The 27,632-nt window shown below is 40.4% G+C and overlaps 1 protein-coding gene across 6 annotated transcripts; it reads left to right on the plus strand.

The window, feature by feature from the left end:
• The first annotated feature begins 15,200 nt into the window (after window positions 1-15,200).
• Window positions 15,201-21,721, plus strand: LOC143858569 (auxin response factor 18-like). Of its 6 annotated transcripts, none has more exons than XM_077369233.1 (5): window positions 15,201-15,487; window positions 15,900-15,998; window positions 16,099-17,394; window positions 19,873-20,783; window positions 21,513-21,721. In XM_077369233.1, the coding sequence occupies exons 3-5, from the start codon at window positions 16,306-16,308 to the stop codon at window positions 21,580-21,582; spliced, it is 2,070 nt and encodes a 689-aa protein (XP_077225348.1). In that variant the 5' UTR covers window positions 15,201-15,487; window positions 15,900-15,998; window positions 16,099-16,305; the 3' UTR covers window positions 21,583-21,721. The 6 variants fall into 6 exon arrangements, with proteins under 6 accessions (XP_077225348.1, XP_077225349.1, XP_077225345.1 ...); XM_077369234.1 differs by having other exon boundaries at window positions 16,127-17,394; XM_077369230.1 differs by having other exon boundaries at window positions 15,201-15,998.
• The last annotated feature ends 5,911 nt before the right edge of the window (window positions 21,722-27,632 follow it).

Here is a 27,632-nt window from a genome sequence, read left to right on the forward strand (position 1 = left end):
TGGCCAAGCTCGGCTCGGCTCGTTTACACCCCTAGCCCCCTTGTATCTATCAATGCTCATTTTACATTGAAAGAAACGTACCCTACCTAAACCAAAAAATGGTTGTTTTTAGAAATTCCCCTTCCTTTATTTAATTTATAACAATTCTAACACGAAAGAATTTTGACAAGATGAATATTAAGAGGCAGTTTTTTACACCCATTTTAGGTTGAAAGAAACGGAACCTTAGGGTAAGAATTTTCTTGGAAAAAAATGATCCAAAATTTCCAATGTTGAGCTAACTCCACTCCCATAGAAAATCTTCCAAACTCGTAAACTTCCTGATTTTCTAGGAGAAATTCAATATTGGCTGAAATTTGGATTCTTAAAGGACCTGTTTCTTTGGCAGTAAAATGTGCAAAATTAGCGTAAAACAAATGTATGCATATTTTTCCACTTAAAATGGGCATAAAATTCGTTTACAACCATTATGCGAAGAAAGAAATGGAGCCAGAATATTTTTTGGGAAATGATAAATGAGCCCCTTTTCATCACTTAGGACACCCAGCTGCATTGTACGTGGCAATCATGTCATTTCGTTCCTTCAAATGTGAAGTACATCAGCAACTATGCAGTCGTAGATGCACTGTAGCTGGGTGTCCCAAGTAACGAAAAGGGGAGCATTTATCATTTCCGTATTTTTTTCCCAAAAAAGATTTACTCTGAATCAAAACCACCTTTGAGACAAGCATGGTGCTAAAGATAGGTTTAGCCCAAAGATTTGTCTTATATTAGCTAACATCACTATCATCTTGCACGAAGGCAATAATTAAAAAGGTATTAGATGACGTTTTAGATGTAATTGATTAACCATAGTTAAAATAATTGATCAATTACACCATTGCAAATTAGACACCAGGAAAACAACAAGAGGAAGAAAAAGAGATTTTCGGGCCCCTTTGGATGACACCAACATCATATATTCATATCGATCCATATTTGCAAATAAGATTGTCTTAATTTCATATTAGTTGCTAATGAGACTTTTAAGGCCTCTTGTAGGGAATTCAACCGGGCAGAACTCACCCCTAAAAGCTAGCCGTTAGAGGGAGGGTGCCCATTCCTTTATAACCCATCCCCATCCCATCTCTTTACCGATGTGGGACTATTTGCTTTTGCGTGGAACCTCAACAATTGGGAAAGTTGCTTTGATACCATTGTCGAGAAAGTTGCCTTGTTTCCCAAGGCATATTGGGAAAGAGGAAAAATAAAAAGTCCTAGTTTTGGAAAACCTATTGCTTAAAAGGCAATTATTTGCACGACCATAAAAGTGGTGGTCAGCTGCAAGAAAGCCTTTGGCTTGAGAACGTGACAGAGAAGGGAGAGGAAAAGAGAGACAAGGAGCAAGGAGGTTCTCGGGTTTCATCTTGGGTCTTCATCTCGGGTTTTCTCTTGGGTTTTCTCTTGTGTACGGTCTTGGGTTTGAGAAGCAAGGAAAGGGTTACGGGTTTTTAGGTTTGGGTTTAACCATTGTAATCCTTTTATTTTATTTTTCTCATAGTGGAAGATCGTGTTTTTCGCCCGTAGAGTAGGCTTAGCCGAACCACGTAAAATCTTGATGTTCATCTTGTGGCTTGTTTGATTATTTTACTTTTTCGTTTAATTGGTGCACGATCGGATCGTTTTACCCAGCAGATTTTCTCAACTAGCGGTATCAAAGCCGTTGTTGCAATGATCGCCGAAGCTGGGTGGAGTGATCGTGAGTGTTGTGGTTGGATCACGGCTAGAGCAATTTTTGGATGTAGAAAGATTCTCATTCAAGGTGGAGCGCTACCGTGAAGTGCAGAGTAATCTGAGATGGCGGTAAAATCAAGTTCTACTCAGTTCAACATTGATAGATTTTACGGAAAGGGCAGTTTCACCCTATAGCAGATGAGGGTGAAAGACATCCTAGTTCAACAGGGATTAGCTAAGGCGTTGAAGGGAAAGGATGAGAAGCCGGAGAAGATGACGGTTGCCTAGTGGGAAAATATTGATTCGAAGGAGGTCAGCACGATTCGGCTATGTTTGGCAGATAATGTTATGTTTAACCTTAATAAAGAAGAAGATGCACTTAAATTATGGGAGAAGTTGGAAAAGCTTAACATGTCAAAAAGGCTAACCGATTGTATCTAAAGCGGCAATTGTATGGGCTGAAGATGCAGGGAGGCGTGGATCTTTTGGAATACATTATGGTGTTCAACGGGCTTGCGGATCAACTCCACAAGGTTGACGAAAAGTTGAAGGAAGAAAATGCCATTTTGCTTCTTACTTAGCTTCCTGATTCATATGACAACCTAGTGATGACTTTGCTGTATAGTAAGGATACAATAAAGTTAGAGGAAGTCACGGGGTCACTCTTATCGAATGAGATGCGGAAGAAATCTGTTTTTGGTATAAGTGAAGAGCATCGGTTGGTTGTTAATGGTGGGAATAAAGAGGAATGTCGTCTGACAGGGGATTAGAAAAAGGCAGGTCAAGATTGAGGGTCGGCGGAAAGGGCGTGAAATATTACCGTTGTAAGGAATAAGGCCATATCAAGCGGGATTGTCCAAAGTGAACTGACCAGCAGACAATGGTGCTACAAATACGGCGGTGGCGATAATAGATGAGCATGGTGAAGAGTTTAGAGACGTTCTCACGGTCTCCACAGATAATCACACTTCTCCTCATGATGAGTAGATTCTAGATTCAAGATGCCTTGTTTCCCAAGGCATATTGGAAAAGTGGAAAAATAGAAAGTCCTAGGTCTTGGAAAACCTATTGCTTAAAAGGCAATTATTTGCATGACCATAGAAGTGGGGTGGTCAGCTGCAAGAAAGCCTTTGGCGTGAGAACATGACAGAGAAGGGAGAGGAAAAGAGAGACGAGGGTCTCAGGTTTTCTCTCGGGTCTTCATCTCGGGTTTTCTCTGCTTATGGTCTTGGGTTTGAGAAGCAATGTGGGTTTTTGAGTTTGGGTTTAATCCATTGTAATCCTTCTGTTTTGTTTTTCTCATAGTGGAAGATCGTGTTTCTCACATGTGGAGTAGGCTTGGCCGAACCACGTAAAATCTTGGTCTTCATCTTGTGGCTTGTTTGTTTATTTTACTTTTCCGTTTAATTGGTGCACGATCGGATTGCTTTGCCTGGCGGATTTTCTCAACACCTCTTTAGAAGCCATTAACTATATGATTTATCAAACCATTAGAATCATGTTTGCAAATAATCATATTTAATTTCAAAACCATTTGTATATAAGATTAGGGATTTACTAGGCAATTTTGCAGAAAGCCATTTCACGGCTGACTTTTGCACGGGAGATCAGCCACATAGGCTCGCATTTTAGCAGATTTTGTCTTATTAATTTAATTCATCTGACGTGGCTGTTCTCATACAAAAGTCAGCCGCAAAATGGGTTTCCGCTAAATTGCCTATCAAATCCCATAACATTAATATGCAGTTAATTTTAGAGGTATCCTTCAATTTATATAGTTAGTTCACTTGAGTCACTATGGATATTTCTAGAAATTATTTCGATGCATAGTGATCTTTTAATATTCAAATGGTTTTGAGGCTAAATATTATTATTTTGCAAATAACGATATAATCATTTTTTTTTTAAATACTAAAATAGCTTCTGAATTGGCCTTAATGTCCCATTTAAAAATAAAAATAACTTAAAATAATTTAATGGCAAATGATAGTGCCAATATGGCTTGTCTTTTCAAGAAAATGAAGTCATTTTCATGAAAAGATAAATTAAAAAAAGAGGGTGAATTGCATATCACAGGCTTGTAGCAAATCAAGCTACCTTGGAAAGCCCTTTCCAAAGTGTCCAGGCGATACGAAGGAGGGAATCAATGGGCCAACTACCTTAGAAAGCCCTTTCCAAAGTGTCCCGGCGATACGAAGGAGGGAATCAATGGGTTGGCCCATAGATTTAAGGATGTGTTTGTTTTGAATTTTCAATTGTTAAGTCCAAAACTGATTATATCTAGCAGATAACACTTGATGGTTCGACTATGGAGGTCAAACCGAGAAAAGAATATGCATTTATTTTTAGGAAAAGAAAAACAAATTAAAAGGATTTGAAAATGATTAAAAAAAAAAGAGTAAAAATAACATTTCTCTAAGGCCCCGTGTGGATACCTCATGCATTTGTATTTTGATTTGGATTTAAGTTTTGGATACAAAATACATCAATCATCTTCTTGATCATGTTTTGAGAGAGAGGGGGGGGGGAGGTCTCGCTGCTGCCGGAGCAACGTCGAAGAGCAGCGACAGTGAAGGAAGTTGCCACAAATATTGATTTCCAAATAATGTCTCGCAGAATAGATTTGAAAATGGGAATTTTTTGCACTGTTGTAGCTTATTTGGAAATTTAAGGATCTGATCCAGTTCAAAATATCAACTAAATCGAAATTGAAATATTGTGGGTATCCAAACGTGGCCTAAGTTTATTTGTAAATATGGACTGATTCTTGTGGCATTCAAAGAGTCTCCTACTAGGGGAAGCTTATCCTACATCCATGAGAGAAGACCTAATGGCGGGCCCACTAAAATTATGAACAATCACGTGTTCTCCATGCCCTACCATATACTTATCCAATTCTGCTTAATACAAAGTTATGTCGAGCTTGATCTTGAGGACTCCATCCCTAGTTTGTTTCAAGCTGACTTCGTGAAACATTGGTGTTGTGACATTAAGCTTAGTTGTGATGTCTCAACGCCTTAGGCATTTTTAGATTAAAGGCTGAAAGGTATGTGACTAATTAGATAATGGGACTGTCTGATCGATGAAGGGCCGTTTTGGATACCTCTAAAAATTATTTGCGTATCTATAAGTGAAATACCCTCTTACTTTTTAGAGGGATCTAATTAAAACTGATTACCTAACTTTTGGCGGATGGGTAAGAAAATGAACCCTCTTTTTTCTCTTTATCTTTTTGAAACGGTGGATGGTCATTATAATGCAACTCCCATGACCGCCTTGGTCAATGGAACTACGCATCCAAAACACAAGAGTTACAAGTGTTAACTTACCAACTTCTCCAATAGCTTAAGCTGTTGGAGAAAGGCGTTATTTATCTTTTATACTTTAACACTCCCCCGCACGTGTGGCCCACTTGGCAAACACGTGGCACATGTGGTCTCACTTTGGGCTGACCATTGCATGTGGATTTTCGCTATCCGGGAGGTTTGAACTTGAGACCTTTGGCTCTGATACCATGTTAACTTACCAACTTCTCCAATAGCTTAAGCTGTTGGAGAAAGGCGTTATTTATCTTTTATACTTTAACAACAAGGAACAAGACAAAAAGCTCCTCAAGGGCGTAGAAAATCCAAAAACTCTAACTCCGCTCTAGACACTCCTGCTCGAGCAAGATGATCCGTCTCTCCATTCGCCGACTATCTAACATGTTGAAAACACACCAAATGACCCTCAACCTGATCCAAGATTTTATCAAGGAATTCTTTAAAACTACAAGGGTATGGAGATCGGCCTTCCAACTATCTGATGACATTTCAAGCATCTCCCTCGACTATTAGATTGCCAATTTCTCTTTCCGACATCAATCTTATCCCTTGGAGGATTGCTCTTACTCCTACTTCATTTGAATCTGAAGTTCCTATCAGGCCTGAGAATGCCCATTTTGTAGAGCCGTTCTCTATCTCTAAGAACGCCTCCTATTCCCGAAGGCCCTGGTTTGCCCAAACTAGAACCATCAAATTTCAACTTCAACCACCCAAGTCCAAGGGGTGTCCGTCCGCTTAGGAGCAACTATATATTCACTTTTCATGCTAGTGCAAATCTCCTTCTTGTACCTTTTTATGTCTGATGCTGAATAAAATTATAAGATCTCTCTCCCACATCGGCACGCACCTTTTTAGGGCTATCAATGGACCGAGGCGGTACAATGATCATCCTATCCGAACTTAAACGGACAAGATTAAGACACATTACTAGGATCCATGGATAACTTTTTGATGCCGATCATAGGATCCAAAATTATTTCTGATCAAATCCAAACAACTAACAAAAACCCCTGAGACGATCCTAAATTTGATTTTATTATACTATTTTACAAAGTTCTCTCCAATTTTTTTATAACTTTAAATATTATTTCAAAGGTATTGTAGTAAAAATAAGCCATATGCATATTTTTCCAAACTATTATTATTTTTATTATTTTGTCATTCATCTCTCACGGCTTGATTCACCCTCTTCTCTTCCTTCTCTAACCATTGACCCTAAGTCCCCAATCCACTGTGACGCTGTTTCTTAGACTAGCGGTCGCTATTGCTGCTCACACTCGCCCTCACCCTCTTCTGAGAATCTTAACTATGTACAATGGAAGTAGGACCTATTAGGACTCTCCAATGGATGGTCCGATATGAAATGGATTGTGACCGAGACATGGGAAGTAGGATCCAAAGAACTGTCAGATCTGATCCAACCAATAAGGGATTGGAATGGTTCATGACTAAGACACAAGAGGATCTGACCCGAAGTGGATCCGTTAACACTCTTACCTTTTCTAGTAATCTTATATGCACATAGTTTTGAAGTTAAATATAATTATTTATAAATAATATCTGTCATAATGTTATTAATGGTTATTGGCTTCAGATTTAATGTCCCATTTACAATGTTGGTAGTATCCAACTCCCTTTGACACCTCTAAAGCTGCATCTGGATTGTTGGAAGAAGGAATCGAAAAGGATATCTTATTCTAATTCCTATTTTTATTTCCTGTAAATGAAATGGAACATTAAATAAAATGAAAATTTTAATCCAAACAGTCTAATAAAAATTTCATTCTGACATGGACGGAAACAGAATACCAACTCTCGCATAGCAAAACAGATTCCTACATTCTCTCCGCTCCCCCAAATTCCCTTGCCAGGGATTGAATAGGAGACAGGTTGACCCATTGTTTGACCACTTTCCCCAGTTATAGTAGACCTGGCAAATTGGTAACCCGCGCGGGTACGGGTACAGGTGGGTACGGGTAAGAAATACCGGCGCGGAAACGGGTAGCCTTTCATGAACCCGGAATCCACCCGGGCAGGTACGGGTATACCCGTGGATAACCCGGCAAATTTAAAGAATAAATTATATATATATTTACCAAAAGAAATTATATGATGAATGGGTGTATGAACACATAAAGGTTGTACGATGGATGTACAGGCCTTGATATTTAATCCAACAGCAGCTTCTTAACAAGTCAGCTGCTGTTGGATCACATATCAAGGATGGGATGATGAGTACATGTTTATACGCCCATTCATTATACAATTTTTTATTTACTTTAACAAGTATTTATTTTGGTACAACGAAAGATACCACCCACATAGTCTATTTTTTACTGTTTAGTGTTTAGGTCTTAAGAATAAAAAGTTGAAAACCGAATGGCGGGTAACCCGCGGGAACCAACGCCCGATCCAGACCCACCCGTGGGTCACGGGTACGGGTATTTTTTTCCGCGGGTAATGAAATTGGTACCCGTACCCCTGCGGGCTGGGTGTACCCGTGGGTACGGGTCCCATTTTGCTAGGTCTAAGTTATAGTGAGGAACCAATCGATTACTAACCCCCCCCCCCCCCCCCCCCCCCGGTGCAACTCAACCCCAGTGTCGATTCCGTTCTATGATTTCGTTCTTTTAGGGAAAAATACACTTAGACCTCCTGTGGTTTCAATTTGTATAAGGTAGACCCCCTCAGTTGACGGTTCATCCACAGATTGAAGGGTTAGGATGACCCCATGGAGCTGATTTTTTAGGCACACCCTATCTATGTCTAAGGCCCATCAAATGAATGCTTTTGATCATCCAAAAAATGTGGGCCCACTGTGTTTTTGGTAGTATTTGGATTCGGATATGGGCCCACATTGTTTGGATGATCCAAAGCGTTCATTTGATGAGCCCTGACATAGATAGTGTGTGCCCAAAAAATCAGCTCCATCAGATCATCCTAACCCTTCAATCTGTGGACAAACCGTCAACTGAGGGGGCCTACCTTATACAAATTGAAACCACAGGAGGTCTACTTGTAACTTTTTAAACATTAGGAGTTAAGTTGAATGTGTCAGAAACCACAAGGGATCAAAGTGTATTTTTCCCATTTTTTTAACCAAACGCTAGAATTGGAATAAGATGTCGATTCAGGTGCCAAATTCCGGCAATCAAATGAATTGGGATCATCTCTGCTACCTCCAGGGTAGGGGTGCAACTCAAGTCGGGTTGGATCGGGTTGAGGCCAGCCCTAACCCAACCCGAGTTGGCATTCCCACAATCCTAACCCAACCCAACTCGAGCCTCGGTTTGAGGATGGTAAACCCTAACCCAACCTGCCTCTAAATCTCTCAACACTAACCCAAACCACCTAACCTTTTTCTTTCTTTTTTTCAAATCAGGTCGGTTTGAGTCAGGTTGGGTTCGGGTTCGCCTAGGGCCAAACAGAAAAATATAAGGAAAAACCATAAGCGTAAGAAAATCATGATAAAAGTAGAGGACAGAGGTCGGGTGGGTTCGGGTCACGTCAGGTTGACAAGGTCTCAACCCTAACACAACCCGAAATTAAATCGGGTTGGCTTTTCCCAACCCTCACCCGAGGAAATGCCAACCCAATGCGAGCCAAAATCGGGTTGAACTAGTTGGGTTCGGGTTGAGCCCGACTAGGGGTGTAAACCGATCGAATTCGAATTGGATAGTGCTATATCCGAATTCGAATTGGATAGTGCTATATCCGAATTCGAATTCGATTACAATATTCAATATCCGTATCCGTATCCGAATCCGACGGATAATTATTATTCGTTACTGAATTCGCATCCGACGGATATTATTCGAATTCGGATATTATCCGTATCCGTTTATCCGGATTCAAATCGTATCCAAATATCCAAATTCGAATAAATCATATCCGAATGTCCGAATTCGTATCCGTATCCGAATTCGATTCATGTATGTAACTTTAAATCAACTGGTTAAATATCCAAAATTATCTAATTGAAGTTGAATTCGAATGCGAATATCCGCATCCATAACCGGATATCCGAGTTTGCATGTGAATCCGGATATCCAAATTCGAATACGAATTCGGATATACGGATACGGATGCGGATATTCAGGATAAACGGATGTACTTGTCGAATTCGGATGTTAAACGGATCGGATGCACCATTTACCAGATTCGGATCGTTAAGAACCGGATATCTCCTAAACGGATTCGGATAATATCCGCTTGAAGCGGATTCGGATAATATTCGCTTTAAACGAATTCGGATGCGGACGGTAATCGAATTTTCGAATATCCATTTACACCCCCTAAGCCCGACCTCCGGAGTGGGTTTTTCAGTCACAAGTCATAAAAGGGTATTTTCGTCATATAAAATAGAAAAGTCATGGTTCATATGTAATAGAGTGACAAAACGAGGGTAGTTGCTTTCTAACTTTCCCATTTCCTACACTCCAGGAACCGTTGCAGTGAAAACGTCTCGGCAGAAAATCTCGTATCCGACCAAAAGATCGGGATTTGGGAAAACGACAATGCTAGTTGACTGGGGTTAGCTAACATAACCTAGGTATGTGGTTAAGCTAACCCATAAGCAAGGTTAGTTAGCTTAAGCGTTGTGTACCTCAGACAGAAAAAAAGCTAACCGTGGTCTAGTTAACTAGCGCTTTGGTTTGGAGTCAGTCCATGTTAACCGTGGTAACGTTTTATTGTTGAAGATTAAAAACTCGCGATACCTACTCGCGAAATCTGGGAATATCTCTTCTCAGAAAGACGAGTTAATCAAAAGGCGGACCTTGGACCGGTCCACCGGATTTGATGAGATTAGGCGTACTTAGCTTCTTTTTAAACAAATGAATTTATAATTGATGTTTAAATTTAAAAAAATTTCCAAACGAGAAAGAATATGATTCAAAAATTGAAAGTGGGTTGGTTCCAACTTCCAATCAAGGTTTTAAATTTCGACCGAAATCTTGGTTCCAATCAAGGTTTTAAATATATCGACCGAAATCATGGTTCCAATCAAGGTTTTAAATTTTGGCCAAAATCCGAAATTATTTGTTCAAAATTTAGGATTTTCGGTCAACATCGAAACCAAAATCCCCGGAACGTAACAAATTTTGGTCGAAATTTTGGAAATTTCATCAATTTCAGTCAAAATTTTGACAAAATATTATTTTTTATTTCTTTATAGAAAATTTCAGCTGAAATTTCAATTTCGGTGAAGACTTAAATTATAGCCGAAACCGAAAATTAAATCCTTGGTTCATATTAGATTTAAAAGAAGGAACAAAAGAAGGGCAGTGACAAATCGACCCCCTATATCTTAAATCGACCCCTTTTAACGTAAAACATCAGGGCGTGTGAATAAAGTTTTCATTGCCGTCAACTCACACGCCTTGATGTTTTCCGTTAGAAGGGGTCGATTTAAGATATATGGGGTTGATTTATCACTCCCCCAAAAGAATTAGGATAAGAGTTTGTATACGATGGACTGCCATGGGCAAAAAAAATAGTGAGCCACACAGATTGGGTTATCTAAACCAATCATTTGTTGGGCCTGATGTAAAAAGCCAAACCCCAAAAATTCTCTCGATAAGATAATCCTAGCCCTATGATTTGTTTAATTTTAAAATTGATTTCATGAAATAAAATTCTCCTCCGATGGGACACGCGTGAGAATATTTTTGAGGCACAATCTATGAATGTCGGACCCCAACAAATGGATGTCCATGTACTATGTTAAGATTTGTACTCTCAAATTGAGAAAATTAAATCACTTAGGGCCCGTTTGGATACCTCACATTTTGTATTTGGATTTGGAATTGAGTTTTGAATACAAATTGAATAGATCTGGCAGCTCATCTAGAGGGAGACAGAGAAGGAAGGGGTACTCCCTAGTGGAGCGGAGAGGTTGAGGAGCAAAGAGGGTGAAGAAAATTGCCGGATCTGTGGATTTCCAATTTCTTATTTCCACAGCAAACTTAGAAATCTGATTTTTTTCATTGTCAGCTGCTGAATTAGAAATCCAAGAATTTGATCTGATCCAAATTACAATGCAAAAAGGGCTGCAAATGTGAGAAATCCAAATCAAAATCTTCTCGGCATCCAAACGGGCCCTTAAGAAATTGAGATTAAGGTCATGTTTGGCACCCATAATTGTTTCCATAGAATATTAGCTTACCCAATGGTAAGGAAGGGAGGTAGAGGAAGAGACTTGCGCAGGAGAGAGCGGAGAAAACGTTGAAAAACATGGAGATAGAAAACTCCGGTCAAAAAGCAATTTATTTTTTACCTATTTTTAGCCACTTTTCACCCTCTCCTAGATTATACTTCTCAAATTTCTCATTTTAATCTTTACCCTTTCAGGAAAAAAATTGAAGAAAGGAAAATGTTGACAATCACTAATGTTCTTATTTATTTCTCAAAAAGGAAAAATGAAAATAAAAAGTCTAACTGAAGATATGGTAGAAGCATGATTTAAAATTTTGGTTTCAGTAACCGTTTCGGACCCCACCAAAAACCGAAATTTTGACGAAATCCGAAATTTGGTAATTTGGTTCGAAATTTCGGCCGAAATTTTGTAACACTTTTTTTAAAAATGAATAATGGCATTTAATCGAAATTTCGGACCGAAACTACAGATGACCGAAATCTGAAATCTGAGATTTCGGTCCGAAATTTGGTAAATGGCGAAAAATGAAATTTCAATAAATTTCGGTTTCGGTCCTCAGATTCCGGTCGAAATTTAAAACCATGGGTAGAAGCACACGAGAAAAATGTCAGTGGCTTCTAAATGGACTCGAAGGGACCCACTGGAGTATTGTTTGGATCCGACACAAGTAGGTCCCTCATTTACACAGAGTAGCAACTAACTTGATGGTCCGTGGACCTTACAGTGGTCCCTCGTGAACAAAAATACTTATGCTGTACTATAACTGCCGACACCCTACTTTATAAAGTCAAATTGAAAAGGAGTTTTCTTTTGGCTACTATATGTTGTACCATGTTTTCATAATTGCACTAACTCGGCTTACCTTTTACTATTTATTCGTATGGTAATTTCCAAAAGAGCTCTCAGAAGTAAGGGTGTCAATTTTGGCTCTGGCTCGGAGGTTCGCTCGAGCTCTGCTCGAAAAAAGCTCGGCTCGAATCCTTAACGAACCAAGCCGAGCCGGCTCTCCAGGCTCGTTAAGCTTAACGAGCCGAGCCCAATTTAGGCTCGGCTCGGCTCGGCTCGGCTCGTTAAGAATTTAATATATTTAAATATATATATTATATATTAATTTATGCATTAAAAGGGTTGTCCAAGGAGTGAAAGGGGGGTGCAAAATATGTCACTTCATTTTCGGAACCCCATTTGTTACTAGGACCACCCCCCATAGTGTAAAAAAAGTAGTCAAATTACACTAATAGGGCTGTCCAGGGAAGATGAGGGGTGTGAACATAATATAACCCGAGCTCGGTAAGGCTCGTGAGCCTGGCCGAGCCTGACCGAGCTGAGCCGAGCCCGAGCCTGGTTCGAGCCCGAGCTGAGCCTGGCCAAGCTCGCCTCGGCTCGGCTCATTTACACCCCTACTCAGAAGCAAATAAAGGAAGAAAAAACAAGGTTACTTAGTGCAGTTATCAATGCTAGGAAGTGCTAATATCAGTAGCTTTTTTTAAGTTTTATGCTATAAGTAGGCCCGCAACAGGGTCGGGTTGGGTCGGATTTTTCAAAACCCTAGCCCAACCGTGGATCCCATTATCTCGGCCCTGACTCTAAGTCAGGGCCGAAAAACCTCAACCCATTGCCTGCCCTACAGGGCTCAGTGCTGGCCCTGGCCCGCCCTAATTGGCCATAATTGGGTAGGGCCGGCCCTAATTGACCCTAGTGCAAATACATGTTAAGAGTGCCAAAAATAAAGCAACCACTTATCATATAGAACAAAATGATCAATAAACAGAGAAATGGAACAAAATAAGACAATATGAATTCAACAACATGACGGGCAACAGAGACAATTAATAATAATAATATAAAGAAACATCAATCCAAGATAATAGAAAACATAGCAAAAGAAACATGCACAGATGGTTCAATTCTATAATAGAAAACTTAGGGTCGGGCCAGGTCAGGGTACCCGAGGCATTAACCTAGAACCCGACCCGACCTAAGTCAGGGTCTAAAAAAATGAACCCTAACCCGCCCTCAGGGTTGGAAAATCCAGCCCTAACCCTGTTCGGGCTCAGGGCTGACAGGGCCAAACTTACACCCCTAGCTATAAGTATATCAAAAAATTAGAAAATTGAAAGAAAAAAAATATGTTGGTTGTTACACTTTTCATAAAGGCCACTTTCTGGGCCCCACATGTGCTAAGTGGATGTGACAGAGTGCATTTATCTTATCAAAAAGCACTAAGGGTGTAATTGGTGTACCGTTTGAAATAGCATTTGAAACGCCGTTTTGTAAAATGATGTTTTGCCAAACGGCGTTTTCATGTTTGGTTGGCCAGATCAAAACGGCGTTTTAAACTGCAAACGGAGGTATTGTGTGTTTGGTTGCAAATTCCCCAAAACAGAGTTTTAGTGGTAAAATGACCAAAAAGGGCATTGTTTTAGGGAAGTTGCAGGGGGGGGAGTGTTGGGGTAAAAAAAAGGTGTAAAAATGGGTTTTGGTAAGGGCAAACATGTAAAAACCAACAGCCCAAAAACTCCGTTTAAAACGGCGTTTTGTAAACGGACCTCCCCCCCCCCCCTCCATTTGCAAAACGCCGTTTTGAGGGTTCAAAACGGTGTATCAAATGGTGGCTGTGCACCCAAACACTCCCAAACACGCACTAAGTATGACTCATTTCTATAGATCGAATGATCTTAGCCCCGTGATCCAACAAGCCCCAATTAGGGTTTTACCAAGAGAGTGCAAAGTCGTTGTTTTTTGTATACAATAATCTCTACTGTTTGAATAGTTGATATCCTTCAACCCACATGTGCTGTGTCTTTGTCATTTGTGCAAAAAAGTGGGACCTACCACATGATATGTCTATTGCAATCTAGTCCACACAACTAACATTGCATGTGAAATCATGACCACTGATCGTGTAGAACGTCATAAGGAGGAGACCCACATGGTCTTGAACCCATCCCGAATAAACATTCCATGTGTGAGATAAATGACTGTAAAAATCAACTGCTATGCTTTTATGAGCAGAACCATAAAAAATGGACATTCCAAAATTTCATGCTTTTCAATTATTTGATTACAAGTGAAAAAAAAAAATGAATTGAACCAGCCCAGAGATTTATATGGTCGTCGATCGAAGAATTTGATCACATACAAGGACCAGAGGTGGGGTCCAATAAGTCCTACTCCTATAGGAAGAAGTATCTCAGTCCATTCTAAATATGGTGGTGCCAAACCGCCAAATCTACACTCGTTACACATCATATTATACCATACAAATCCATGGGAAAGTTTTTCCAAAAGGACCTTCTTGGATGAGGGTTTAGGCTATGTATTTAAATTTCGACCGAAACTGAAATCAAACATACCCGAATGGCACTTTATTTCACCCGAAATTTCATCCGGAATGTTAGGAAATTCAACCAAAAATTTCATTTTAAAAAAATAAATATAACATTGTTTTTAATATTAAAAAATAAATATAACATTATTTTTAATATGAGGTTGGAGTTCGGCCGAAATTTTGGTTTTCGATGAGGTCCAAAACCGGTACCGAAACCGAAATTTAAAACCAAGGATAGGATCATGGTTTTAAATTTCGACCGATTTTGGATTTCGGTGGGGACCGAAACCGAAATTTCGGAAAAATGGCATTTAAAAAAAAAAAATGTTACAAAATTTTGGAATTTCAGTCCCAAATTTCGAAGCTTAATACGAAATTTTGGATTTCGTTGAGGTCCGAAACCAAAATTTAAAACCAAGGTTAGGATAATTTGATCTGGCTTGTGGGGTCGGGTTGGGCCCACCAGATTAACGGCCGACCACGTGCAGACATACTGATTACAGAGAATTTAATATCTCATAAGATGAGAAGTAGGCAGAGAAAATGCGGAGAAATTATCTATTTTGTTGAGGTGGAGATTAGAACAGATCACACGACCGATGGTTTTGGCGTATATCACTTTATCACTACTCTTTTCTTTCTTTCTTTCTTGTTTTTTTGTTTTTGTTTTCACACTTATGAAAACGAAAGCAAAAAAATATTTTCTTTAAAAATTCTCTATCATTTCTTTATTTGATTTTCTATTCCAATAATTCTTTTCAGATTTTTGTTGTCTTTTCTTATCTCTGGTTTTGTTTTCTTTTCTTTTGTTTCATATGAAACTAAGTAAAAGAGAAAGAGATTGCGAAATTTCATGGCGATTTTGATGAATCTTTAAGATTTTGGACTTTTCCTCTTTAATAGAGATGTATTTTCTGTTGTAATTCTAGAGAGTTTGGCTGATATTTGAAGATCATGAAGAAGGTTAGGGTTTCTGTTATAGTCATGGTTTTGAGGTTTTAGAGAGAGAGAGAGAGAGGGAGAGAGCGAGTTTTAAAGAGGAAATGCGTGATATGATTTGATTGAGGAAAAAGGATAAGATGAAAAGATGTTTTGAGTGTGTGAAAATTAAGGTTTCGTTGACTTAGGGTTTTGTTGCAGACATGGTTTGAGGAGGAGTGAAATGGAGTTTTAGGGTTTGAGATTTGTTTTGAAATCTCTGGTAGAATTTGGATTTTAAAGGAATAAGTATTTAGGTTAGGCTTTTTTTTTTTTTTTTTTTTTTTGGGTAATGAGGATTGTGAGGTCTGAGATTGTCTAAGAGGGTTTAGGGTTTTCTTTCATTGAATTGAATTGGGGTTTTGGCGTTAATTTGATAGTACTTGTTTGATAACAGCATTTTCCGAAGGTTAGGTATTGAGAAAGAAGTGGATTTTTCGGATTTGGAATTTGGTTGATCTTTGATTTATCGTTTGATGAAGGAACTCAGGGCAAGGTGAGAGATTTCCACTCTTTTGCATCTTTTTTCTGATAAATTTGATGATTTTTCTTATATAAATGTTGTGAGTTTCTTTTTTTTCTTTTTCTCATTACAGTTTCCTTACATTGGTGATCTTTGTATAGTTACAGCATTTTCTGAGAACCAGTATTGAGAAAAGAAATTGGGGTTTTATGCTGTGAGGCTTTTGATTATTTCCTTTTATCATCCTGTTCTATTATGATATTTGGAGAGAAACAGTATTAAGAAATTGGGATTTTATGATCTTGGGGTTGATTATTTCCTTTAATCATACTGTTTTTCTATGATGACATTTCGAGATTCGTCAAAAGAATTGATGGAGTGTGACAAGTGCTTGGATTCTCAGCTCTGGCACGCCTGTGCTGGAGGAATGGTTCAGATGCCGAATGTGAACTCAAAGGTCTTTTACTTCCCACAAGGCCAGGCTGAGCATGTCCATGGGACAGTGGACTTTGGGAATTGTATGAGAATTCCATCCCTTATTCTTTGTAGGGTTGCTTCTGTGAAATTCATGGCGGATCATGAGACAGACGAGGTTTATGCTAAGATCCAATTAGTTCCCGTGAGGAACAACGAGGCAGATTATATGGAAGAAGACAGTGTCCTTGGTAACAGTGGATGTGAAGTTCCCGAAAAACCCGCGTCTTTTGCAAAAACGTTGACTCAATCAGATGCCAACAATGGTGGGGGATTCTCTGTTCCTCGTTACTGTGCGGAGACGATATTCCCCCGCCTGGATTATTCTGCAGACCCACCAGTCCAAACCATACTAGCTAAGGATGTTCATGGCGAAATTTGGAAATTTCGACATATTTATAGAGGGACACCTCGTCGGCATTTACTAACCACAGGGTGGAGCACTTTTGTGAACCAGAAGAAGCTTGTTGCTGGGGATTCGATCGTGTTCTTGAGAACAGAGAACGGGGATCTCTGTGTTGGGATCCGACGAGCAAAGAGGGGCGGACCCGAGTTTCCATCTGGGTGGAATCCATATGGGCAGTTTTCTATGTTCTTGAGAGAAGATGAGAACAAGTTGATGAGAAATGGTAATTGTGGGAATTCTAATTTGGGTGGGGCTTTGAGAGGAAGGGCGAGAGTGAGGCCTGAATCGGTTATTGAGGCAGCGACACTTGCTGCAAATGGACAGCCTTTTGAGGTTGTTTACTACCCTCGTGCGAGCACACCGGAGTTTTGTGTGAAGGCTGTAGCCGTGAGAGCGGCAATGAGGATTCAGTGGTGTTCAGGGATGAGGTTCAAGATGGCCTTTGAGACCGAGGATTCTTCACGGATCAGCTGGTTTATGGGAACCATATCCTCTGTTCAAGTTGATGACCCCCTCCGTTGGTCTAATTCCCCATGGAGGCTTCTTCAGGTAACCCTTCCCACTCTCCTGATTGCAACTGCCGGCACAAAATATAGTCATTTCTATATATTACGATTCTAGGAAATACTTTGCTGATTTGCACTTTATATTTTGCTTACTGTAACCAGTGTTCAATATTCAAACATTCACTTTTTGCAAATTTTTCCTTTCATAATATAGGGGTTGGAATTTGTAGTAGTCTTGGTTTTGGAGTTTTTGGGTTAATTGGTTACTGAAATAAGTAACTCAATCATGTGATACCCTGGCATATCTCAACCCTATCTTTTCATCATCTTCCCCATGTGAAAAGATGGTAATTTGTTTTTCTTATAAAAATGGGGCCGCCGGAGATCGGATTGGTTGGCTATCGTGCACGGTTAGGGGCGCACAATAGCTCTGGGCTTTCGAGCGGGATTTTTGAAAATCGAATTTCCCAGCGAATTGTAGTAGAGAAATCGGTGTGACGTGGCAGGTCACGATCTTGACTTGGGGGTCCCACAAATATGGCACTTTTTCGATTTAATTGAGGCTATTGGGTAATGTAAGGGGTAATGGGTTTTTCTTTTGGGCCAAGGATAATGCTCCTGGGCAATTCATACTATGTAAATTTTGTGGGACTACTGGTCCCCAAGTTATTTTGCTGGTATGAATATATTTGTCAATTTTCAAAAAAAAAAAAAAATGGGGCACCGCCCGAAGGTGTATCTCTTGCTATGTACTCAAGAAATGTGAAGTAAATTTCATGAAATCTCCATATGTACCTCACTGGTCTGCATTGGGCTGCAACTCCATTTTCAGGGTCCTGTTTCTGAACTCTATGAAGAGTGCACTGTTGGTCTAGCTACCATTTCGATAATAGTTTTTTTTTTTCAAGTGTGGCAATTTTATGTGGTATTTTAATTCATAATGCTTACGTTTATGAGCTATGAATTGCATGCTTCTTATGGGTTCAACACTTCTGAGTAACCCACATCTGATCATATTCTCTTGTCCCTTGTGTATATGGAGATGGATGTATATTTCAGATGTTTATTTTTAGGAGGATCTTGTTTTCCCCTATCCATATGCGAAAGAAAAACAGCTATATACAGACTTCTAGCACCTTTTAATATTCGGACCTCTGAGTTTTACTGAATCATGTACAAACATTCTACCCACATGACGATAAGCCCTAAGGATCAGTTTGGTTGCAGGTAGTTACCTAGTAGGGTAGTGGTGAATTAAAACTTAACTAGTCAACAGGGAGGAGACTACTTGGCTTGTCTCTTCCCTGTTGACTACTTACGTTCTAAGTCACCACTACTATACAAGGTAACTACCTGCAACCAAGCTGACCCTAAGGTATTGTGGATTGTAGGGAACTCATACTGCACATGTATGCTTAAGTGTTTTAACGTAAGCATATCTGAATGCCTTTTAGAATCCTCGCCCATTGTGTTCATATGCAAGTGGCTTAATTTATGCAGATTTGAGGGGCTTTTAGGATCTATTCTCACTCCGCTCAATGAAGTATAAACCCTGAATCATAATCTAGATTGAACTATCGTTGCATGAATCTTCTATTGATGATGCTACTCCCTCTTCAGAATCTTGTGATTCCTAGATTCTTTTGTTCCAAACCTTATTTTCTACTTCATCCTGTGCCTCCTGATTTCTGCCTATTCTGTTATCTGGGGTTAAACCTGTAATCCTTGCATGATATTGCACAGTCATCTCTGTTGATTAGACACAGAGGATTTAGTATAGGACATGGAGATGAGGTGTCTAACAAGCCTGACATCTTAATCTGAATGTATCTAATACTAAAAATATTGTTACACGCGGATCACTTTTTATGTCACATTGAAGAGTATATCCATTTAGATTTAAATACATTAAATTATATCAATATTACATAATTATCATCTACTAATAAGAAACTAAAAACCTACTTACAGGTTTTTCCTGAATAGCTGCATTGGCATTCTGTCTAAAATGGCTATTTATTAAAAGCTAGAGGACCTTGTTTCATAGACAGCTGTATATCTTTAACTTTAGAAGATACATAAAGAACTTAGTATACTATTTCAAAAAAAAATAAAGAACTTAGTATCGCTTTATATTATTATTTTTATAAATTAATGCTGATTATCTATTTAGGAATTATGCACTTGTAACTCTTTATCTTAATGTACCATGTTCACTTCAGTTAACGCAGCATTCTGTGCATTCATAGCATCCTGTGAGCTTTACTTCATATATATGAGAGCAATTTCTTGCAAGTCTTGTGGGGTAGTTTCAATATTCAATTTTGTAAATTGCATTCTTGAAATCTCGTACTTAAATTTTTCGAACTTATGATTGTGCAGTCGAAAATCTTGCATGTCATGTAACCATTTAGCTAATGCTCCTGTAATTTTCTCCTTTTATGGGTATTAGGCATCCTCTGATCCTTCCCATTATCTGCTCACTTTTGTGCCTTTTCTGTTCCAAAAACTATTATATCAGGTGACGTGGGATGAGCCGGACTTGCTACAGAATGTGAAACGTGTCAGCCCATGGCTGGTCGAATTGGTGTCAAATATACCAACCATCAATCTATCACCCTTCTCGCCACCGAGGAAAAAGTTGAGGCCTCCGCAGCACCCCGATTTTCCCCTCGATGGCCATTTTCCAACGCCGATTTTTTCCGGCAACCCCCTTGGGCCCAGCAGTCCCATGTGTTATCTATCAGAAAACACTCCTGCAGGCATACAGGGAGCCAGGCATGCTCAATTTGGTATATCTTTATCAGATTTCCATCTCAACAAACTCCAGTCAGATCTGTTTGAGGCTGGTTTTCTGCGGTTCAATCACACGGCCCCAGCCTCTAGAATCTCCACGGGCCCCATTATCGAAAGCTCTAGCCTCATTATCGAAAACCCTAGTGTCCATGATAATGTCTCATGCTTACTCACTATAGGGAACTCTTCGCAGAGCATGAAGAAATTGGATGATGGAAAGACACCCCAGTTTGTGCTCTTTGGACAACCAATACTTACCGAGCAACAAATATCCCATAGCTGTTCTGGGGATACAGTCTCCCCGGTACTTACTGGAAACAGTTCCTCGGATGGGAATCCAGAGAGGACAACGAACATCTCATCCGACGGTCTGCAAGATAATTCATCCTGTGAAGGTTTTGCGTGGCACAAGGATCGACGGTCAAGTGATGTCGGTTTAGAGACTGGGCATTGTAAGGTGTTTATGGAGTCAGAGGATGTGGGTCGAACACTTGATCTCTCAGTCCTCGGCTCATACGAAGAGCTGTACCGGAGGCTGGCTAACATGTTTGGCATAGAAAGATCAGAGATGCTGAGCCATGTGCTTTACAGGGATGCGACCGGCGCAGTTAAACACACTGGCGATGAACCGTTCAGGTGAGTTATTCTTTTTGTTTTTTGATTATTTGCTTGTACCATTTGGTCACTCACTATATAAGTGTTGGCAATATATTTCTATCCGGACTTGAGAAATTATCAAGTATTGCCATTCCTCTGCTTGAATTGTGTATGTTTGGTTGCAAAAAAGCTTGGATGGATAAGGGTTTTGCTTGGCATTTGGGTGCCATGTCAGCAAAACCCCTTGTTTTGTTGCCAATATAAAATTGACATCCTAGATGACAATCAGGGATATCTCTTGGTTAATCATTGCATGTAATGTCTGCTGATGTGTCACCCGTGTCTCCTCTCTATGAAATCCAACCCAAAATCCACAAAAAAGGTGGAATTTTGCTAGGATTTCTTGGGAACCATGCTCTCTCTCTCTCTCTCTCTATATTCATAATGACACCCCATACAACAGCTTTATGAGGCTGACAACCAAACACTACATACCACTATCCTACAATGTAAGTTTTAGGTAAATCCTATGCTTGTCTCCTCCCTGTTGACTACTTACACCACTAATCTACAAGGTAAATACCTACTGTTCTAACTCATTATAGCTAAAGTGGTGCTTCATAGATAATGATGAAGGGCAATAAAATTCCATTTTTTGCCCATGTTTCCAAATTTTGAGTTTTTTCTTTTTTCACTTTAAACGTTTTCTGTTTAGATTATTTGGAGTTGTCTTAACTTGATGACAAATTTTTTCCTGTATTATTGCAGCGAGTTCACGAAAACAGCACGGAGGCTGACAATTCTAACGGACTCAGGCAGTGACAACATAGGAAGGTAGGAAAATAAATCTCATATGTTAAATGTACAGCTGAATGAGCAACTCTTTATGTTCAAGGCCAAGATTTTTGAGTCATGGAAACCCTTTGATCCTTTTTTGAGTATCTTATGCGCTTAACCAAGGTTTTTTTCCCTTTTTATATCCTTATCTACCAAGTTTATTCAGCACAACACATTATTTGACCATTTACTCTATAGCAATGCCCATCTGTTCCTAATATGGGAACCCAATTTTCCTTTGCTCACAGCCATAATTTTACCTAGGCCCGGTTTGTTTTAGATTTTGAGAACTGATTATGAGTCCAAAACTGATTATTGGACTCAAAATTAGGTTTAAGTTTAGACATATATCAGAATGTCATGCATTCAAGTCGCAGGACTGTAAATGGGCTACATTCTAATAAGTTTAGACAACACTGAGTTGGGATTCCCTATTTTTTTCTTGAAAGACATGGCCTGAGAAGCAACTTAAGGCCATGTTCGTTTCAGATTGTGAGAACCGATGGTGAGGGTCCCAACTGATTATTGGTCCAAAATTAAACATAATTTTTGGCTAATAATCTGTTGGGGCCCTAACCATCGGTTGTCACAGTCTGAAACGAGCAGGGCCTAAACCTTCACATGAGGTCTTTCAAAAAGCCTCTGAAGTTCTGGTGTGCTTTTTCCTTCCATGTATTTTTCAATACATGATAGAGATGTGAGATGTGGGACATAAAACATCTACTTCACCATACATGTCTAAATATTTTCATTATTTTACGTCTTTGAAGGTTAGCACGGAATCCCTTTTTCCTAGCAACCCTCTTATTTTAATGAGCTGCTACTTAGAGTCTTGTTCAGAACTTCCTCAACTCTCCTTGTTAAGCTATTTACACAAAAATACGTTAATGACCATTTTTATGACAAAATTACTCTTATATACCTCATAAGATGACAAACATGCCCAACAAAAACCTCTCTCTGCATCATTTCCCAATTTTAAGGGTTTCTCTCCTCATTCTCACTGACACCAAAAAGGAAGGGGCTTAGGGGTAGACCTGGCAAAAAGTGACCCGAACCGTGGGTCCAACCAGCCCGCCCGTACGGGCTGGGTCCAGTTCACTAAATTAGTGACCCATGGAAATTTGACCTGGCCGGGTGGACCTACGGGTGCCCCAAAAAACCCAAATGATTGAGGCCCTTATAGTCCCGTATTTTTCAGAAAGTATTGTACTGACCACATCATAGGATGATCTAAACCGTCCATGTGATGGAACACACCGTAAATAGGTCACCCGCCAAAAATCATTTCCATAAGATAATCCTAGCCATCCGATCTATAGAGGTTTCCATAACTAATAATTATATGGGGCTAGAATCATCCTATGAAAATGATTTTTTGGGCACAACCTATTTACGTTATGGCCCATCGCACGGACAGTTTGGATCATCCTATTATCGTGTGGAAATAAAAACAACAAAAAAAAGGGTGACCTGCTGGTCCACCCGGCCCGTAACGTTGGGGCCCGGGTTCACCCGGGTCATTTTGACCCAGCCCGTACGGGTTGGGTGAAACCCGGCCTGGCCCACCTGTTTGCCAGCCCACCTGTTTGCCAGGTCTAGGGGTGCCAATTTCAGACCAAAGAGTGTGCCAATATCAATTTCCCTCCTGAATGGCAAAGCAAAATCCCGAGAAATCAAATTTTAGGAAAATTGATATCCCGGTAAAACCGCAAATTCTTTATTAGTTTCCGGTCAACAGGGGCCCGGCCATCAGAACGGCGTAACATTCGCATCCGCTGACGTGTCCACACGTGAACATTGATCGCCTGTGGGACCCAATCTGACGTGGAATAAAGCGTTTTTCGCTTTTGACTTTCGTATCTCCGTGTTTCTTCAAAAGCAAGATCTCATTTTTATATTTTATATCTCCTTTAAAAAATTATTTTTATTTTAATAACCCCTATATTTTTATTTGTTTATTTCCCCACGCTTGCGCCATAGAAATAGGGCAGTTGGGAAATAGGAATACAATGAGACCTATTCGTTAAATTTTTTATTATTATTTTAGTGCTTGTGTGGGACCCTTAAATTCCATTGTTTTTTTTTTTTTTTTGGGGGGTTGGGGTGGGGTGGGGGAGGGGGGTTAGTTTTATGTAAGAGGAATTCTAGAATGAAGGGAGCCCTTGCGAAAAAGAGGTGAAAGGGCTCTCTATTGGCTACACATCACCATCATGCATTAATAACGGCTGAAAGTCATACATGATGGTGATCTCCAGCCAATGGGGGGGGGCCCTTTCACCTCTTTTCTGCAAGGCCGCCCTTCAGTTTAGATTTCCTCTTTTCTGTAATTATTTTTTAATATTTGCATCTTTTTTTTATTTTTCTAAAGTATTTCACTAACTAGGGTTTGTAAATGGAAAATGATATCATTCACGTGAGGGTTGGTTTACAAATGCTAATTTTCCGGCAAATTTTCAGCTTAATTTCTCGAGAGAAATTAAATATGGGATGATCAAGCTGTATTAACAGTGTCCATTCAAAGATGAGGAACCGTGGGCCCAGCTTTGCTGTTACTGGTTAATGAAGGGAAATGATGTAGTATTCGTCCCCTTTTTCTTCCATGGGCCACCCTCTTTTAGTGTAAAAAGTAGTCATAAACTCATAATACACTAACGAGGACCTTAATAAAGATAAGATGTGAAATGATGTTGGGCCCACATCATGATTGGAAGGTGATAGGTTTTGCACACCGTTTGTGTAAGAGGAATGATCTGATGCATAATCTATACACCAAAAGACTAATGTATGTACCTTTAGGGCCAGTTTGGATGCCAAGAAGATTTTGATTTGGATTTCTCACATTTGCTGCCCTTTTTGCGTTGTAATTTGGATCGGATCAAATTCTTGGATTTCGAATTCAGCAGACAGTGAAAAAAATCAGATTTCTAAATTTGCTGTGGAAATAAGAAATTTCAGAATCCACAGATCTTGCAGTTTCCTTCACCCTCTTTGCTCCTCAATCTCTCCCCTCCACTAAGAAGAAACCCCTTCCCTCTCTGTCTCACTCTACATGAGCTGTCGGATCTATTCAATTTTTATTCGAAACTCAGTTCCAAATCCAAATACAAAATGGGAGCTGTTAGGCCTAAAATCGGTAACAGATACGGCAGTGACATAAGAGCCGAGCTGGAGGACCCGAGGAGCCGAAGTGAAGGAGCTAAAGTCCTGCACAGGAGCACACGAGGTCAGAAGACCAACCCGGAGTCGTTACTCAGGACAGGCCCTTCGACACTCAAGTCAGTACAAGCAGGAGTGCAGAGCGAGTTTTAAAGAGTGGTAGTTCAGAAGTTATCCTGTACTATCATATTTTCAAGAAAATGATGATAGGTGACGACTGCTTGAGGCCGGCAAACTCCGATCTGTTCGGTTTCTCAGGGGAGGTCGTGAAAGTGGAATGACAGATTGAACTCTCAGTCCTCGTCGGAGAGCCGCCCTGTCAAGCCTTCGCGATGGTCAACTTCCTGGTAGTGAGGGCCACTTCAGTCTATAACGCTATCTTGGGATGACCCGGTCAGAACTTAATCCGCGCCGTCGCTTCAGCGTATCACCAGAAAATGAAGTTTATAACGCCAAACGGCATGGGAGACCAATCACAGTCCAGGGAGTGCTATGCCATGGCACTCAAGGGCAAAAATGCGGTGGAATCGCTGCCGATTGAGCTACTCGATCTGAGGGACTAAGCCCGCCGAAGACCTCATCTCCGTCTCTCTGTGCAAAGACGATAATGAGAAAGTCGTCCAGATTAGCTCCTCACTAGGCAGCAGCACCCAGCATAGCCTCACCCAGTTTCTTCAAGACAGCGCAGACATTTTTGCATGAGCACCAACGGACATGCCTGGCATAGACCCGGCAGTTAGCACGCACAGGCTCGACGTCGATCCCACCTGCAAGCCGGTGAAACAAAAAACAAGACATTTCGCCCTGGAAAGACGGCAGGCGATCAAGGAAGAAGTGGAGAGGCTCTTAAGAGCTGACTTCATTCGGGAAATTCAATATCCGGACTGGCTGGCGAACGTGGTCCTGGTAAAAAAGACCAATGGGAAGTGGAGGACCTGCGTTGATTTCACCGATCTGAATAAAGCCTATCCCAAGGACAGCTACCCGCTCCCGAAAATCGATCAACTCATTGATGCCACCACAGGTCACGAACTACTGAGCTTCATGGACGCTTTCTCCGGATACAACCAAATCAGAATGTATGAATCAGATATACCAAAGACCTCCTTCATAATAGATCAAGGAACATACTGTTACCGCGTCATGCCCTTCGGCCTGAAGGATGCCGGGGCCACCTATCAAAGGATCAGTGAATAAGCTCTTCCATAAACAAATCGGCTGTAACATAGAAGTCTATGTGGATGATATGCTGGTCAAAAGCCGAAGCGCGCACGATAATGTCTCCGACCTGAGGGAAACATTCCAAGTCTTAAGAGAGCACAAAATGAAGCTCAACCCCACCTAGTGCACTTTTGGCGTCAGCTCAAGAAAGTTCTTGGGGTTTATGGTAAGCCAAAGAGGGATCGAGGCCAATCCAGAAAAAATCAAGGCCGTGGTGGAGCTCACTCCACCGAAAACCATCAGAGAAATACAACGGTTAACCGGGATTGTGGCCGCGCTGGGGCGCTTCATCTCAAAGTCTCCAGAGAGATGCCTGCCTTTCTTCAACGCCGTCAGAGGGATCAAGACAGCACCCTGGACAGAGGAGTGCCAGATTGCGTTCGAGGAACTGAAGCAGTACTTGTCCTCCCCACCGCTGTTGACAAAGCCAGAGCCGGGGGAGCTGCTCCTGTACCTGTCCGTAAGCCCCATGGCATTGGCAGCCGTGCTAGTTCGAGAAGAGCACAACCACCAGAAACCGATTTACTACGTCAGCAAGGTCCTGCATGATGCTGAGACCAGGCACCAGCGGGTTGAGAAACTGGCGTACGCCCTGATCATGGCGGCCAGAAAACTGAGGCCATATTTTCAAACCCACACAATAAAGGTCCTGACTGATCAGCCGCTCAGGCAAGTTCTCCACAGACCGGACACCTCGGGTCTTCCAGCTCAGCTTACGTCACTGCCGTATCTGTTACCGATTTTAGGCCTAACATGAGGTATCCAAATGGGCCCGACTTTTGAATGATTAATGTTTGTAATTACACTAACATGTCTACCGATGGGGCTATTAAACCGGCCAACTGGTTGACAAGCCTCAGATAAATGTGCCAACGGACTCCTACTACATTTAATTGGGTAGAGTCAGATGATCCGAAAATACCCCTTTATATTTTGTATGCAATGGTAAGAGGCCTCAATTATTCAATATAAAAAAAGGTCAAAACTTTGTTTGAGTACCATTGTGGTTTTCTAAGACTACATCATTTCATTATGAATGTTTTATTATTTGATGTAGGACAATTATAATATTCTATGTATAATGGATTGTGACACAATGTAAACAACTAAATTTGAATTTTTTATGTGAAAGAGAAAAATAACAGTTACATATGGTGTATTCCTGCAACTTTCAGTAAGACCCATTTTAAAACGTTACTTACTAACACATGTTGTGCAAGAAAATTGACATTTGCACCCTTCCACATGCATTGGAAATGACATTTTATACTATATCTGCTAACTTGTAGTTGTGTTCTGCAACTCAATTCTCCCTTCTGCAACTTTTGTAACAATATTTCATTATTTAAGTTATCACTTGTAATTACTGAGGTAGTGATGGTTTGGACATTGGTAAGTACTCACTATTGCTTTTTTGGCATCGTTGAGTTTCTTATCTTCTCCTTGAGTTTGTCATCTTCTCATTTGAGTTTTTTTATCTTCTCATTTATTTGTCCTAATTGTTTTTATAATTGAGTTTATCTTCTCGTCGAGTCTTTATCTTCTCCTTGAGGGTGAGCCTTGGCGCAACGGTAAGGTTGCTCCATTGTGACCTGGTGGTCACGAGTTCAAGTCACTTACATCTAGCCCTCTCTAGACCCCACAATGGCAGGAGCCTCGTGCACTAGGCCG

The sequence above is a fragment of the Tasmannia lanceolata genome, unplaced genomic scaffold (genome assembly GCF_043159265.1).
Source record: "Tasmannia lanceolata isolate RefF3 unplaced genomic scaffold, GAP_Taslan_0.1 ptg000026l, whole genome shotgun sequence".
Taxonomy (NCBI): Eukaryota; Viridiplantae; Streptophyta; class Magnoliopsida; order Canellales; family Winteraceae; genus Tasmannia; species Tasmannia lanceolata.